This window comes from Falco naumanni, chromosome 6, assembly GCF_017639655.2.
Source record: "Falco naumanni isolate bFalNau1 chromosome 6, bFalNau1.pat, whole genome shotgun sequence".
NCBI lineage: Eukaryota > Metazoa > Chordata > Aves > Falconiformes > Falconidae > Falco > Falco naumanni.
This window is the reverse complement of record NC_054059.1, coordinates 57,221,729-57,233,633: the sequence shown is the minus strand read 5'-3', so window position 1 is coordinate 57,233,633 and position 11,905 is coordinate 57,221,729. Positions and strand designations below refer to the sequence as shown.

The following is an 11,905-nucleotide window of genomic DNA, read 5'->3' as shown; positions in this document are numbered from 1 at the left end:
GCGCCACACGGCGGCTTCTATCAGAGCAGGGGCCCCGGGAAGGCCGGGCCGGACGCCCCCACCTCCCGCCGCGCTCAGCCGTGCGCCGAGGCCCGCCGAGGCCCCCCGGCGCCCCCCCGCCCGCCGTTAGCCCAGCGGCAGCCGGGCGGCGCAGGCGCTGCACACCCCGCCGCCATGGCGCGCCCCGCCGGCACCGGGCGAGGCGACGTCACGCCGTGGCGTCACACACGCGCGGGCGCGGCCCTCCCCGCGCCGGTGAGGTGGCCCCACCCTCTCCCGCTGCCCCTCCCCGGCCGGCGCGTCACAGTGGCGCGTTGCCCGCCCCCCCCCCCCCCCCGTCAAGTCCCCGCGCGTGACGTCGGCGCGTCCCGCTGTCCCGGCGGCGGGGCCGGAGGAGGCGGCAGGTGACGGCGGCGAGTTGAGCGGCGCGAGCCGGCCGGCCCGGCGGGTAAGTACCTGACCGACCGACCGGGCGGGCGGCCGCGGCCCCCGGCGCCGCCGCGGGGATGGGGAGAGGCAGCGGCTCCGCCGCCTCCGACGGCGGCTCCAGCAGCGCCCCTCCGCCGCGGCCGCCCGGGGCGGCGCTGCCCGCGGCGGGGAGCGGGCGGGCGAGCCGGGGCGGGTGCCGAGGCCTCGCCGCGCGGGCGGGCGCCCTGAACAAAAGGCCGGCGAGCGGAGCGGCGCGGGCCTGGCGCGGCTCCCCGGCGGCGCTGAGGGACGGCCGCCCCGGCGGGCAGTCGGGCCCGGTATTGTTTTGGCGGGGGGTGGGGGGAGCACCCGCCCCGCCCGCGGGGTCACGTGACGGGCGCTGGGGCCGCGGCGGCGCAGGGCGCTGCCGGCCGCCCCCGGTGCCCCGCCGGCGGGCCTGCCCCTGCCCCCGCCCCCGCCCCGCGGCGCGGCAGGGCACCCAGCGGGCCCCGGCCCCGCGGCCGGCCTGCTGGTCCGCCCGTAGAGCCTCGCGGGTCCCCAGTGCCGGGCCGGGGCCCGCCTGCGGCCGGCGGTTCGGCCCCGGGGGCGGTTCGGCGGCTCCCCGCGCTCGGCCGGTGCGTGCTGCGGGCCGGGGCCCTGGGGCCCGGGTTTCGTTTTGTTCGTTACTAAAATAGGTCAGGAGCATTAGCTGCGGCGGCGTCACGCGTGGCAGAATCCCCTGACCGACCGAGCTCAGCGCTTTAATTCTTAGACCGATGTGCAGCGCTTTAAATGATTGTGCGCTGGCCGTTGTCACTCGCCTTTCAAAATGTCATTGCCGCGGCTGGCGTGCCCCGCTCGCTGTGAGGAGCTGCGTGAGGCTGGGGTGGGAGTCGCACCAACAGGCGCCGGAGCCCAGCGCAAAGCCTGGAAAACCAAGTAACTGGTGTTTTTCAATGGAAGGGCTTTTGTTTTCTTTGTGCTTGATGGCCTCGGCTCGAGTGTTGGGGTTGCATCCCTTCAGAATGTTAAAATGGGACATTAAAATAGGTCCAGCTTGTGGTGCAATACATGTTGCCACCACTGAGAAATTATTACTAAATACTTAGTAAATACGTGTTTTCTTATACAGATGGGAGAATCAATGTGGTAAAATAGTGAAAGCCAAGTAAAAGTGTGGGGATTTAAATCTTAGCATGACTTTTCTGTGATATGAATTGAAATACTGTAGATTTTGATAATGCTGGTGAAGTGTGCAAGTGTACATTGAAGAAGTACAAGGAGAAGTAGGGAGTAGAGTTCTGAGATGTTCCGCTTTCATCAGATTTGTAACACTAAAAATACAGCCCTCCTGCTTTGGTATCTGCTGTCTCTGGACAGCAGGGTACTTAAAAATAGTTCCTAAAGCATCTCTAAAAATGCATTACCAAAAATTACAGTTTGTAGTAGTGTTGAGGACACAGTGAAATCTGAACATTGATTTGGTCATTCTGAGTAAATCTTAAATATTGAATGTTTGCAATAACTTACTTGATAGTCTTGTGTGGTTACCACTGTAGTTTCTTTCCAAGTGAATCAACATACCGGTTGTTTAAATTGCTATAATACGGAATATGTATGAGTGAAAGAAAAAGTTCTGTTGTTCTTGTTTCCTTCAAAAAATACTGCATCAAGTAGGTGTAATTGAATTGCCATTTATTTAGAGAGCTGGAACTGCAGTATTTTTAAAGGCTATTGAATAGTAGATTCCTGGAATTAGTGGGGGAGAATCGTTTTGTTGAAGTTGATGCCCCCCCCCGCACCGCATATTAATCAAGTCTATATATATCTGAAGAAATGTTCCTGTACTTCCTTTGTTTCTAAAGCATTGATCACTTAAATTGAACTGGTTTCTAATTAATTGTCCACACAATAGCATTATATTTCAGTGAGAAACTAGTATTTTGCGCTGTTAAATAAATTGAAATAGGCTATATGCTTGAAATGCAAATTCAGTGCTTCAGTTGTAGCATAGGAAAACCACCTCATTTTGAATAAATATGTAGCAGTTCAGTACTGAAATGGTTGACTGTTCTGTTCTGCACTTGACTATTCCCCTGTGATTCAGTTCATATTGTACATATAAGGGTTGGGGGTTTTTTATTGATGTGTAATAGCAAAGGATAAGGTATGACAGGCCTCATCATAATCAGTATTTCCTGAAGATGTTCTGAGTTTAAGAAGCATACAGAGAAGTAGATGAGAACAGGAAACAATGAGGTTATTTATCTGTAGTGCTCTCCAGCGCCCAGGGACAGGGTAAAAAATAACTGATAGGCTCAGTACCTTGAGCTGATAGTGTATTGACAGTAGCAGATCTTCAGATGGGAGAGTGATTTATATCCCCCTGCTGTTTAAAAAAAACCAAACAGCCACCTTCCTTCTTCCCACAGTGTTTGGCTTATAGTGACTTGTAGGGAAGGGCAGAATTCTGGGGTCCTTTTTCCCCTCCTGCCCCCCCAATAATTGAGTTACAAGTTAGGGAGCTTGATGGAAAAATCCAAGTATTTAATTGCAGAAGAGCATTTACTGTATTTGAAGTAATACTGTAGCTTCTGAGTTTTCTATGGGGGGTGGTTTGATGATGATGAATTTGTGATAGCTATTTTAGAGTAGTCTGTACAGAGTTGCAGAATTTGTGAGAACATTTGTCATTTGAGATAAGACTCAAATAATAGCCACTGGGCTGAAATCAGCTTCTAACCAAACGGCTAGAAGCTGGTGTTAGCTGAATATAGCAGTGGTTTGTTCTTTTTTGTTTTTAAAAAGCTAAGCTTTTACTTGGAAGATTTCTTAAGACTGTAGGTAGCACTTCATCAACATTTAGGAGCTGGCTTCTTACATATTTACGTTGTTGGGATTATTTTTTGTTACTGTTGCTGTTTTTGCAAGGAAATAGGAAAGTGGGAAAAGCTGTGTTGGGTCAGATAGTTTACTTGGGATCCAGTGGGCACATTTGATGGAACTGACAAGAAATGGTTTCATTCCATCTTGGTCTAGTAAAAGCTTGACATTCTTCTTAAGAAGAACCTGATATCATTGTGGGAGATAGGTCTGGTAGGAAGTCCACAACTTCAAAAGTTTCAGGTTGCGTGGAAGAAGCGGATGTGACTTCTCCCAGCAAGCATTCTGAGAGATTTTCAAAAGGACAAAAAGAACAGTTAAATGCTGGCAGAGCCTCCATTTGGGAGGGGATGTTGCCCAGTTTAAACGCTTTCTTCCAATCAGTGGGATTGTCTTTCATCTGTTGCATCTTGAATGAAAGATTTAAAATCAGTGTGTGATGATAGGATACATGGATTGTGAGTGTACACAATGAAGGGATACTTCCAAGTTGCTGTAGATAGCGTAACTCCTCATACTACATGCTTTTCTAGCATAGACAATTAATTGCCAACTATAGGGCACAGCTCTTGCCCACTTGGCTTTAAAGGAGGAGTCATTGGCCAGGAAAGGGGGTGTGTGTAACCACAAGTGTCTTTTAGCCCATTTACTAAAATTTTCAGAACTGGCTTATTAAATAAATAACAATGTCATGAAATGTAGAAGTTACCTGAAGTCAGTTTGTGAACTAGCTCTTCTTAAGAGCAGTGCAGCAATTAGAAAGTTGCCTTACCATAATCCTATAATTACGCCCTAATTGGATTCTTCTAGGTATAATTACATACCTTGGACATGTGCATGCATTTTTATTTCCTAAGAAATCTGCCAGAAGTGACCCAACTTTTTTCTCCCATCACCACCTAGCTTTTGATTTTATGATGTGCTACCTCTAATAGTGTATTGGGAGAGGTAGTAGACTGCAAGAGGTAGTAGATAAAAGGCTTCAAGTGATATCTACAGAAGTAACAGAAAAGCCAGCTCCTAAAATGAAGGACTGAACACCACACCCACAGCATCCAGTTTGTTGCAACCTTCTCTTTGATCATAGCAAATGTAGTATCTTTTCTGAGTAGATTAGAAGAGCCAAAATTTTAATGGTGATTGCAGCTCTTGGTTTCAGATTGATGTGTGAAGAAAGGGGAAGCTGCTAGAACGATGAGGGGAGAAAAGGTGTGGATAGGCTTGTTAATTTTTGCATTTTTCCTTAGGAACTCTTTCTAAAAATAGCTGCGTGGAACGTTACATGGAGCTCAGCTATAAAGAAAATAACACATTTGAGTGATGTGTCTTATGCTGAAGTCATCTGAACATTTCACTCTGATGTTAGTAATGAAAAATATTCAATCGTTTGATGAAGGACTATAGCACAGAATACTATGATACGAAATGCTCCATGCTCTTTCAGGGACATACCGCTCCTTGACTTTACTCTTACACGTCTGCTCTGCACTGTATTTATACAGAAATGATTCTTTCCTTGAGCAAATTGAAATCCAAGACCTTACATTCTTGGGTCTGCTTCAGATCATTCCTGTATGTAATGTTTTGCAGCAGCTGGAAATTGTAGTTCAAAATGCTTAAGAATCTTGAAACCTACAGCCCAGAAGGAAGATATAAACTCCGTAGCTTATCAAGTCTTTTTACAGAGGATTCCCAAACACTTCCTGTAGCTAAGGGTGGCCCTTTTAGGCCAAGACCTTCATGTTTAGGGTGTGAAAATGGGACAGTGAAATCTTGATGGTCCCCCTTCTCATTGAGATTGCAGATTCATACTTAGCTACAGTAGAGTTATTTAAGTATTTGTTAGACACTTAACTGGTTTCTAGTGATTGCGATGTATTTGTGAAACAGCTTAGATTCTGCTTGATGACATACGCAAAATGTATTGTGACTGATGTTACCTGTTGGCCTGAAGAGGGGTATATTACCTCAGAGGTGTGGAAGCTGGGTTGCATCCTTGTCCACTTTTTCAAAGATTGCATGCATTCATTCCATGAATGAACCTCAGAGCCTTTCAGCACTTTATAAAGAAATAAAGGAAGATCCCAATTATTCCTTTTTTTGTTTACCGTGTAAAATATCAAGTCTAGGTCATAGAGTTTGGTTATAAGCCAGTATGAGGACATACATACGTAGATTTATAAATAAAAGTGCTGAACGCTTCTGAGGTTCGTTCATTAAATGAATGCATGTAATCTCTAAAAAAGAGGACAAGGATGCAAGGCTCGGAGCTACAAGGTGCTTGAAATATGAAGGACCTAGGGGAAATCACCTGTTTGCGTGCCGTTTTCTCTTCAAGCATCTGATACTAGTCCCTGTTAAGAGACAAGATGACAAGCCTAGATAGTCCTTTGGAATTATATGATATTGATGATTTTATGAACAGCTTTAGGAAGCCATTGTGACTTTTTAAACTCTCTGAATATAAGGAGTAATTTATTAGAGATTAGATTTGCATAAACGTAACATGCTTTTAAGTTTGGTCTTGTTTCTCTTTTTGTGTATGTGGTCATTTTATGGAAATAAGCTATTCACTTAATGAAAATTGCCTTTTACAATACTTCAGAAAAAGATAATTTGCTTAGGTAAGACATCAAAATAATTGACATCAAAACTGTGGGCCAAAATTGATTATTGGAAAAAAATAATTCTGATGCTATTTTTGTTGAAGATAGCCTGCAATCAGGTAAATGAAATAATAATTCGTTTTCTGTAACGGGACCATGGCATTGTGTTTTGCTTCCTCATACCTCTGTATGCAGTTGTAATGGTGATATTATTTGCTTTCAATTAGCTTGCAGAGAAGCTGAAACACTGTAGCGTACCATTGGGCAGGACAAGTAAGGAATGAGCCAGCCTTGGGGAAGAGGACCTGCCGTCCTAGCTGGAGACATCTGAAGAGAGGACATTTTAGTCTTGTGGCATGCTTCAGTAGAAATTACTCAGAAAAAGTAAGCTGCTTTTTTGTTACTGGGCTTATACTTGTCAACCCCTTGTCAGACTGCTTAGTTGCAGTTAGAATTTGACCTGGAGTTTGAAAAATTACTCCACTTTGAGATTGAGATGGTTTTGTGGGGAATTACTTTTTGTTCCAGTAGAGTCATAGAATGCCTGGGGTCTTTTCGTATAGATTTATACTTTACCTCTTCCATATTTTATGTGTTGATGAAGGTGCTCTAGGCTGCGCACCCTAAGCTTACAAATTAAATAGATGTTTTAATATTAAAAATATTAAGAAAATCCACAAAAGGATAATAGAGAGCGTGGATCTGGCAGGGTTGTGGACTAGCACCTTTTCAGTTGGCTTTAGGCTTTATTTATGTTAAAATGCAGTATTCAGATGCTTATTTTTCCCTTATTTATACCTGAATTGAAGATCTAAATACTTCAAATAAATTTATTTTTAGAACTTGTCCTTGAGTTTGATAAATTGTTAGCCTCACTAATCAATAATGTAATTTTCCCTGTTACCAGAATTGACTTAAGGGAAACCAACCCTCCAAGAAACCAGAGCTTTACTGTTTGATATCAGTTCTAATATGCAGCTTATTTTGATTAAACCTTGTTCTAAAATATTACTCCTAATTGGAGGAAAAATATTCTGTGATTGGTTTTTAGTTCTTAATACCATGAAGTTGCAGTGAACATAGGCCTAGATGTTTTTCCTCCTTTCTGAAGGATTACCTCTTCAATAAAAGTCTACGTACACATCCTCATACCAGCTTATAAACAAACTCTATGACCTACATTCGATACTTAAAAAGGTAAACAGAAAGGGATTAATTAGGATCTTCCTTTAGAAACAAAAAGTGAGACAGCATTGCTTTAGTTGATATGAATCTTCAAGTGCGTAATTGTCCTGCATTCTGAGCACATGCAACTGCAGTTGTGCTTATCTTTTAAGAGTTTTATGTTGCTGTGTAGCACTAGCTTAGAGATAAGGGTTTACTCCTCCAGCTGTATTCATTTTACACATAACATTTTCATCAGAGTCATTAAAAATCACATAGGAATTTCAAGATAAGGCATTTACTCCTTTCTTTTCATTTATTGTCTCACTGTAGTAAGGAATCAAAGAACCCCCAAATTAATGGGTGACCTATTGAGCATAGTTCAAATGTTAACGTTTTTGTGCTTTCAGTGAACAGGTGAGGAGGTTCACTCTGCTTTTAGCTAATGAATAAGTTAGCTTCTGGTATCAGAATTTGGTTTGTCAAAATGCATTGCGTTCTTAACCCCAGCATTGCATTTTAATCCCCTCCAAAATCTTAATTACAATACGCAACTAACTGTATAGAAGGTACTTATCTACAGGTTGTTTTAATCCTTTTTTTTTTTTTTTTCACTGAAAAGGATAACCTTAAAAAAGTATATTCAGGGAGAAGCAGCTTTTTGTAAAATTGTAGCATGGAAGTAAACATCTCTGCTGCTGTGCCTTTTTGCACAGTAGTATCTCATTGCAGGAGCACTTGAAAATTCAGATCCTTTACCTCAGCTATGGTTAGTGCAAATTAATCAATACATGGATTTCTCTTCTAATTCTTCTGTCGTGAGATACTGGTTGGGTTGTATTCATAGGTATTCTGAAATCTCAGTAGCTTTGCTTCTCCTCTTTTTCTAGCAAGTTTCTTATTATAAACCCCTAGTTTTGGTGTAAAATTCTGTTGCAAAATACAGCCTCAAAGATGCGAGGAAAGAAACGTATTCCAGCATTATTAGCATGGATCTTGTAGATAGATGTTTGTACAGTGAAAAGACTTTAACCAAGTGGTAGGTAATGCTCTGTCTGTATCTGGCATGCTGATTTAAGAACTAGTATGCAGATTTGTCTTTAATCTCAGAGAAAGAGATTCAGATGTGAAACTGAAACATAGGTGGATACAATTAATGTGCTACTTCAGGAAAAAATATTTGAGCAGTAGAGCTTTTAAAAGAATGATTTGATAAAAAAAGATTAGAGGCATTGGTCTTTCAGGAGGAAATTGTAGTGATAAAGGGAACAGACAGCATACAGAAATAAATTTTTAAGTAAACAGCACTTAATACATTATTCTAAAGATAAATACAGATACTGAAGCGTAAATATTTTTTTTTTCAATCCCAGCAATGTATTCATAAGATGTTTAAAGCAGTGGAGGCTTTTACAGTAACCCTTGGCGTTTTCTCTTAAGGTAACACATTCTGCTAGAAATGTGTGCAACACTAGAACAGGCCATCCAAGGAGGCTGTGGTATCTCCATCCTTGCACGCTTCAAAACAAACCTCAGCTAGACAGAGCCACAGCTGATAGTATTGGTGGCACTGTCATGTGGAGGAGACTGGACTACATGACCTCTGACGGTCCCTTTTGGGCCACATGCACGTGTTACAGTTCTGCACAAACTGTTCCTAGGTGCTTGTACAACAAAAACTACTTTCACTGAAAGGGTATTTTGCCGAAGCCTCCAAGTTCCTTGGGGATTTAAATGAAAAAAGGCACCTCTTTAAGCCCCATACCCCAAATCCCATTCTTCACCCTCATTTGGTATCTGGTGTTTGGTTTTGATTTCTAATAAATAAAAACATGAAAAGAAAACTACCATGAAACAGACAGTGAAAAGATTCCCTTGGCAAAAATGTAGTTGAGAAGGCATTTGCAAATTTAGACTAGAATTTTCAGCTACTGAAATCCTACACAACACCAAAGTGACACAGTTTTACATTCCCTGTTCTCTTACAGTTGGTTACAAAACCATCTTTAATGACAGAAATAAGATATGGCCAGAAAAGGTAAAGGCAATGACTTCACAAACTAAGCAAATCAGTTGTGTGTCTTCTGTGATACACTGCTCCTTATGCTGTGCTGCAGCGATTCCTTTTGAGATGCACACGGCTACATCAGGCAGTTCACTTGATGCTTTTGCGTCAGTTCTCAAATCTGGTTCTTCCTGCATTCCTGTGGTTGTTCTGAGCCCAGTTGGAGGGATGGTATACCATGGTGTATGGGGACTAAGAAACAGTGGGAAAATACTTCATCCAGGTGCTGCTGCCAGGCATATTTCTTCTGTGGAAGCCTAGACTGAGGTACTGTTTAGGCAATCCCTTAATCAAATGAGTTACCACCAGTAGTGTGAAGAGAGAGTGTTTTAAGTTCAGTGTTTGCAGCTATATCACCTCTTGAGGAAAGAACCATAGCGTCTTTAAATTTCCTGAGGAGGCTCTGAAGTAACTGGCTGGCTGGAGGTTCGTTAATCAACACTACTTTAGACAAAGAATAGAGGAAATTCCAAAATTTGCTTTCTGACTTGGCATGATAATGTGCTGAAAATTAAACAGATGAAGATTGGTCATTAGCAAAATAAATTCTCCCAGTACCCTATTTAGTCTGTCAGCTCAGGAAACGGAATGTTAACCTGTCAGTTTCTTTGAGTTGAGCTTCATAAATGATAACTTACCTTAAGGTAAGAGTCTCATTCTGTGGATGTGGAGGTCAAAAGTGATGCAAGGTGCCAGTTTAGATTACACAATAAACTGATTTAAATCTGTCTTTGATCCTTTGCAGGATGGCTGGCTGTGGTGAAATAGATCATTCGATCAACATGCTTCCCACAAATCGGAAGACAAATGAGTCGTGTGCTAATGCAGCACCTTCCCTGACAGTCCCCGAATGTGCTATCTGCCTGCAAACATGTGTCCATCCAGTAAGTCTGCCTTGTAAACATGTTTTCTGCTATCTCTGCGTGAAGGGAGCTTCTTGGCTTGGGAAACGATGTGCACTCTGCCGGCAGGAGATTCCAGAGGATTTTCTTGACAAGCCAACCTTATTGTCACCAGAAGAACTCAAAGCGGCAAGCAGAGGCAATGGAGAATATGCTTGGTACTATGAAGGTAGAAATGGTTGGTGGCAGTATGATGAACGTACCAGCAGAGAGCTGGAAGATGCCTTTTCCAAGGGTAAAAAGAGCACTGAAATGCTAATTGCTGGGTTTTTATACGTAGCAGATCTTGAAAATATGGTTCAGTATAGGAGAAACGAGCATGGACGCCGCAGAAAAATAAAACGGGACATAATAGATATACCAAAGAAGGGAGTGGCTGGGCTGAGGTTGGATTGTGATGCTAACACTGTCAACCTGGCAAGAGAGAGCTCTGCTGATGGTGCAGACAGCACACCGACTCTGGGGGCTGCAGCTCTGCAGCCTCTAGCATCCATTTCTGCTAGGCCCCTGCCGTCACTAGATGGTCAGCTGGTGAGTCCTTCAACGCCATCGCCTGATGCAAGTAATTCTCTAGAGAACTCTTTTGCCCACTTGCAAATAAATGGAGACAGTATGGCTGAAAGGAGTCATAGGGGAGAGGGAGAAGAAGACCATGAATCATCATCTTCTGGTAGGGTGCCAGCCCCCGACACCTCTGTTGAGGAGACCGAATCAGATGCCAGCAGCGATAGCGAGGATGTGTCTGCCCACATTCAGCAACGCCCAACCTCTGTCCAGCAGAGACACTTGAACGCAAATGCAAGCCAGCCAGGAGCAGATAGACCAGTGGGAGGTGGTGGGGTGGTAAACACAAGCGTAAGATCTAGAAGGCCAGATGGACAGTGCACAGTCACTGAAGTGTAAATCTAGAGCCATGTGAATAAAAACTCAGTCCTGTATCTGTAAATTTTCTGTCCACATTGGCATTGCACTTAAACCTAGCAGTGTGTTTGGTGGGAGGGTGGGGTGAAGGGGAGAAACAGATTTGGCCTGTTTAACTTAAGTCTCTTAACATGTCTCAGCTGGAAGACTCTAACTGTAGGAAACTGGGTTGTCCTGTTAGTGGTTTGAAAGCTGCTTAGCAATGCCCAGTTTTCTTGGAAACGTCTTGTGTTTATTTTGTAGCATTTTCCCCTTGGAGATACTCAATCCCTTTTTGGCCAATGTATATCTACTGTACAACTTGAATTGTCTTCATTATCTGACTGTTGCATTAAGTGTCTTACTACTTTCTGCATGGATTGATGTATGAAAAGAACACTAAAGCAATGTGGGAGCAGGCAAGATGTTGGGTGTGAGCAGGATGCTTCATTTAATGTGAGGAAATAGATGTGAGTTTGGAATTAAAATGTGTTTTTACTAGACAAGAGCAATCATTTACCTTCCTTCAATGGAAATGTAAAAATGCTGTTAACTTTTGTTGCAAATCCTTACCTATACACTCTTCATGGCATTTTCACTGGCTTTGCCATCTAGTCCTTGTAGTTTTGTTTTTGAGGTCTTTCTTGATCTGTCTCGTTTTTGTTACGGAATTTATAATTTAATAAAACTACATTTTATCAGTAATAATCTCAGATAAGTCTCCAGTTTAATTGACCTTCACTGGAGGGACTTTAAAGAAAACTATCATGAAGCAGCTTCCCGTGTTTGCCAAAAGGGAGGACTGGCTCCGGGTGGTATCTTGATGTTCTTGCATCCCTGACTGGCTGTCTCTCAAAATCAACACTGTAGAAGTATGTCTTTCTACTGAAAAATCATGAGTTTCAGGCGTCACACACAAGCTTTAACGGTCACTTCTCATCTGAAGAGCTGATCGACTCACTTCAGTGTTACAGCAG

The 11,905-nt window shown here is 43.4% G+C and overlaps 1 protein-coding gene across 3 annotated transcripts; it reads left to right on the top strand.

Annotated features, from left to right (window-relative positions):
• Window positions 1–314: 314 nt before the first annotated feature.
• Window positions 315–11,633, top strand: RNF146 (ring finger protein 146). Of its 3 annotated transcripts, none has more exons than XM_040597524.1 (3): window positions 315–448; window positions 6,125–6,281; window positions 9,872–11,633. In XM_040597524.1, the coding sequence occupies exon 3, from the start codon at window positions 9,873–9,875 to the stop codon at window positions 10,929–10,931; it is 1,059 nt and encodes a 352-aa protein (XP_040453458.1). In that variant the 5' UTR covers window positions 315–448; window positions 6,125–6,281; window position 9,872; the 3' UTR covers window positions 10,932–11,633. The 3 variants fall into 3 exon arrangements, with proteins under 3 accessions (XP_040453458.1, XP_040453460.1, XP_040453459.1); XM_040597525.1 differs by lacking the exon at window positions 315–448 and adding an exon at window positions 1,232–1,347; XM_040597526.1 differs by lacking the exon at window positions 6,125–6,281 and having other exon boundaries at window positions 328–448.
• Window positions 11,634–11,905: the final 272 nt, after the last annotated feature.

Excerpts from the sequence above, each read along its gene's own strand:
- RNF146 (XM_040597524.1), top strand. The coding sequence starts at position 9,873 with ATGGCTGGCTGTGGTGAAATAGATCATTCGATCAACATGCTTCCCACA.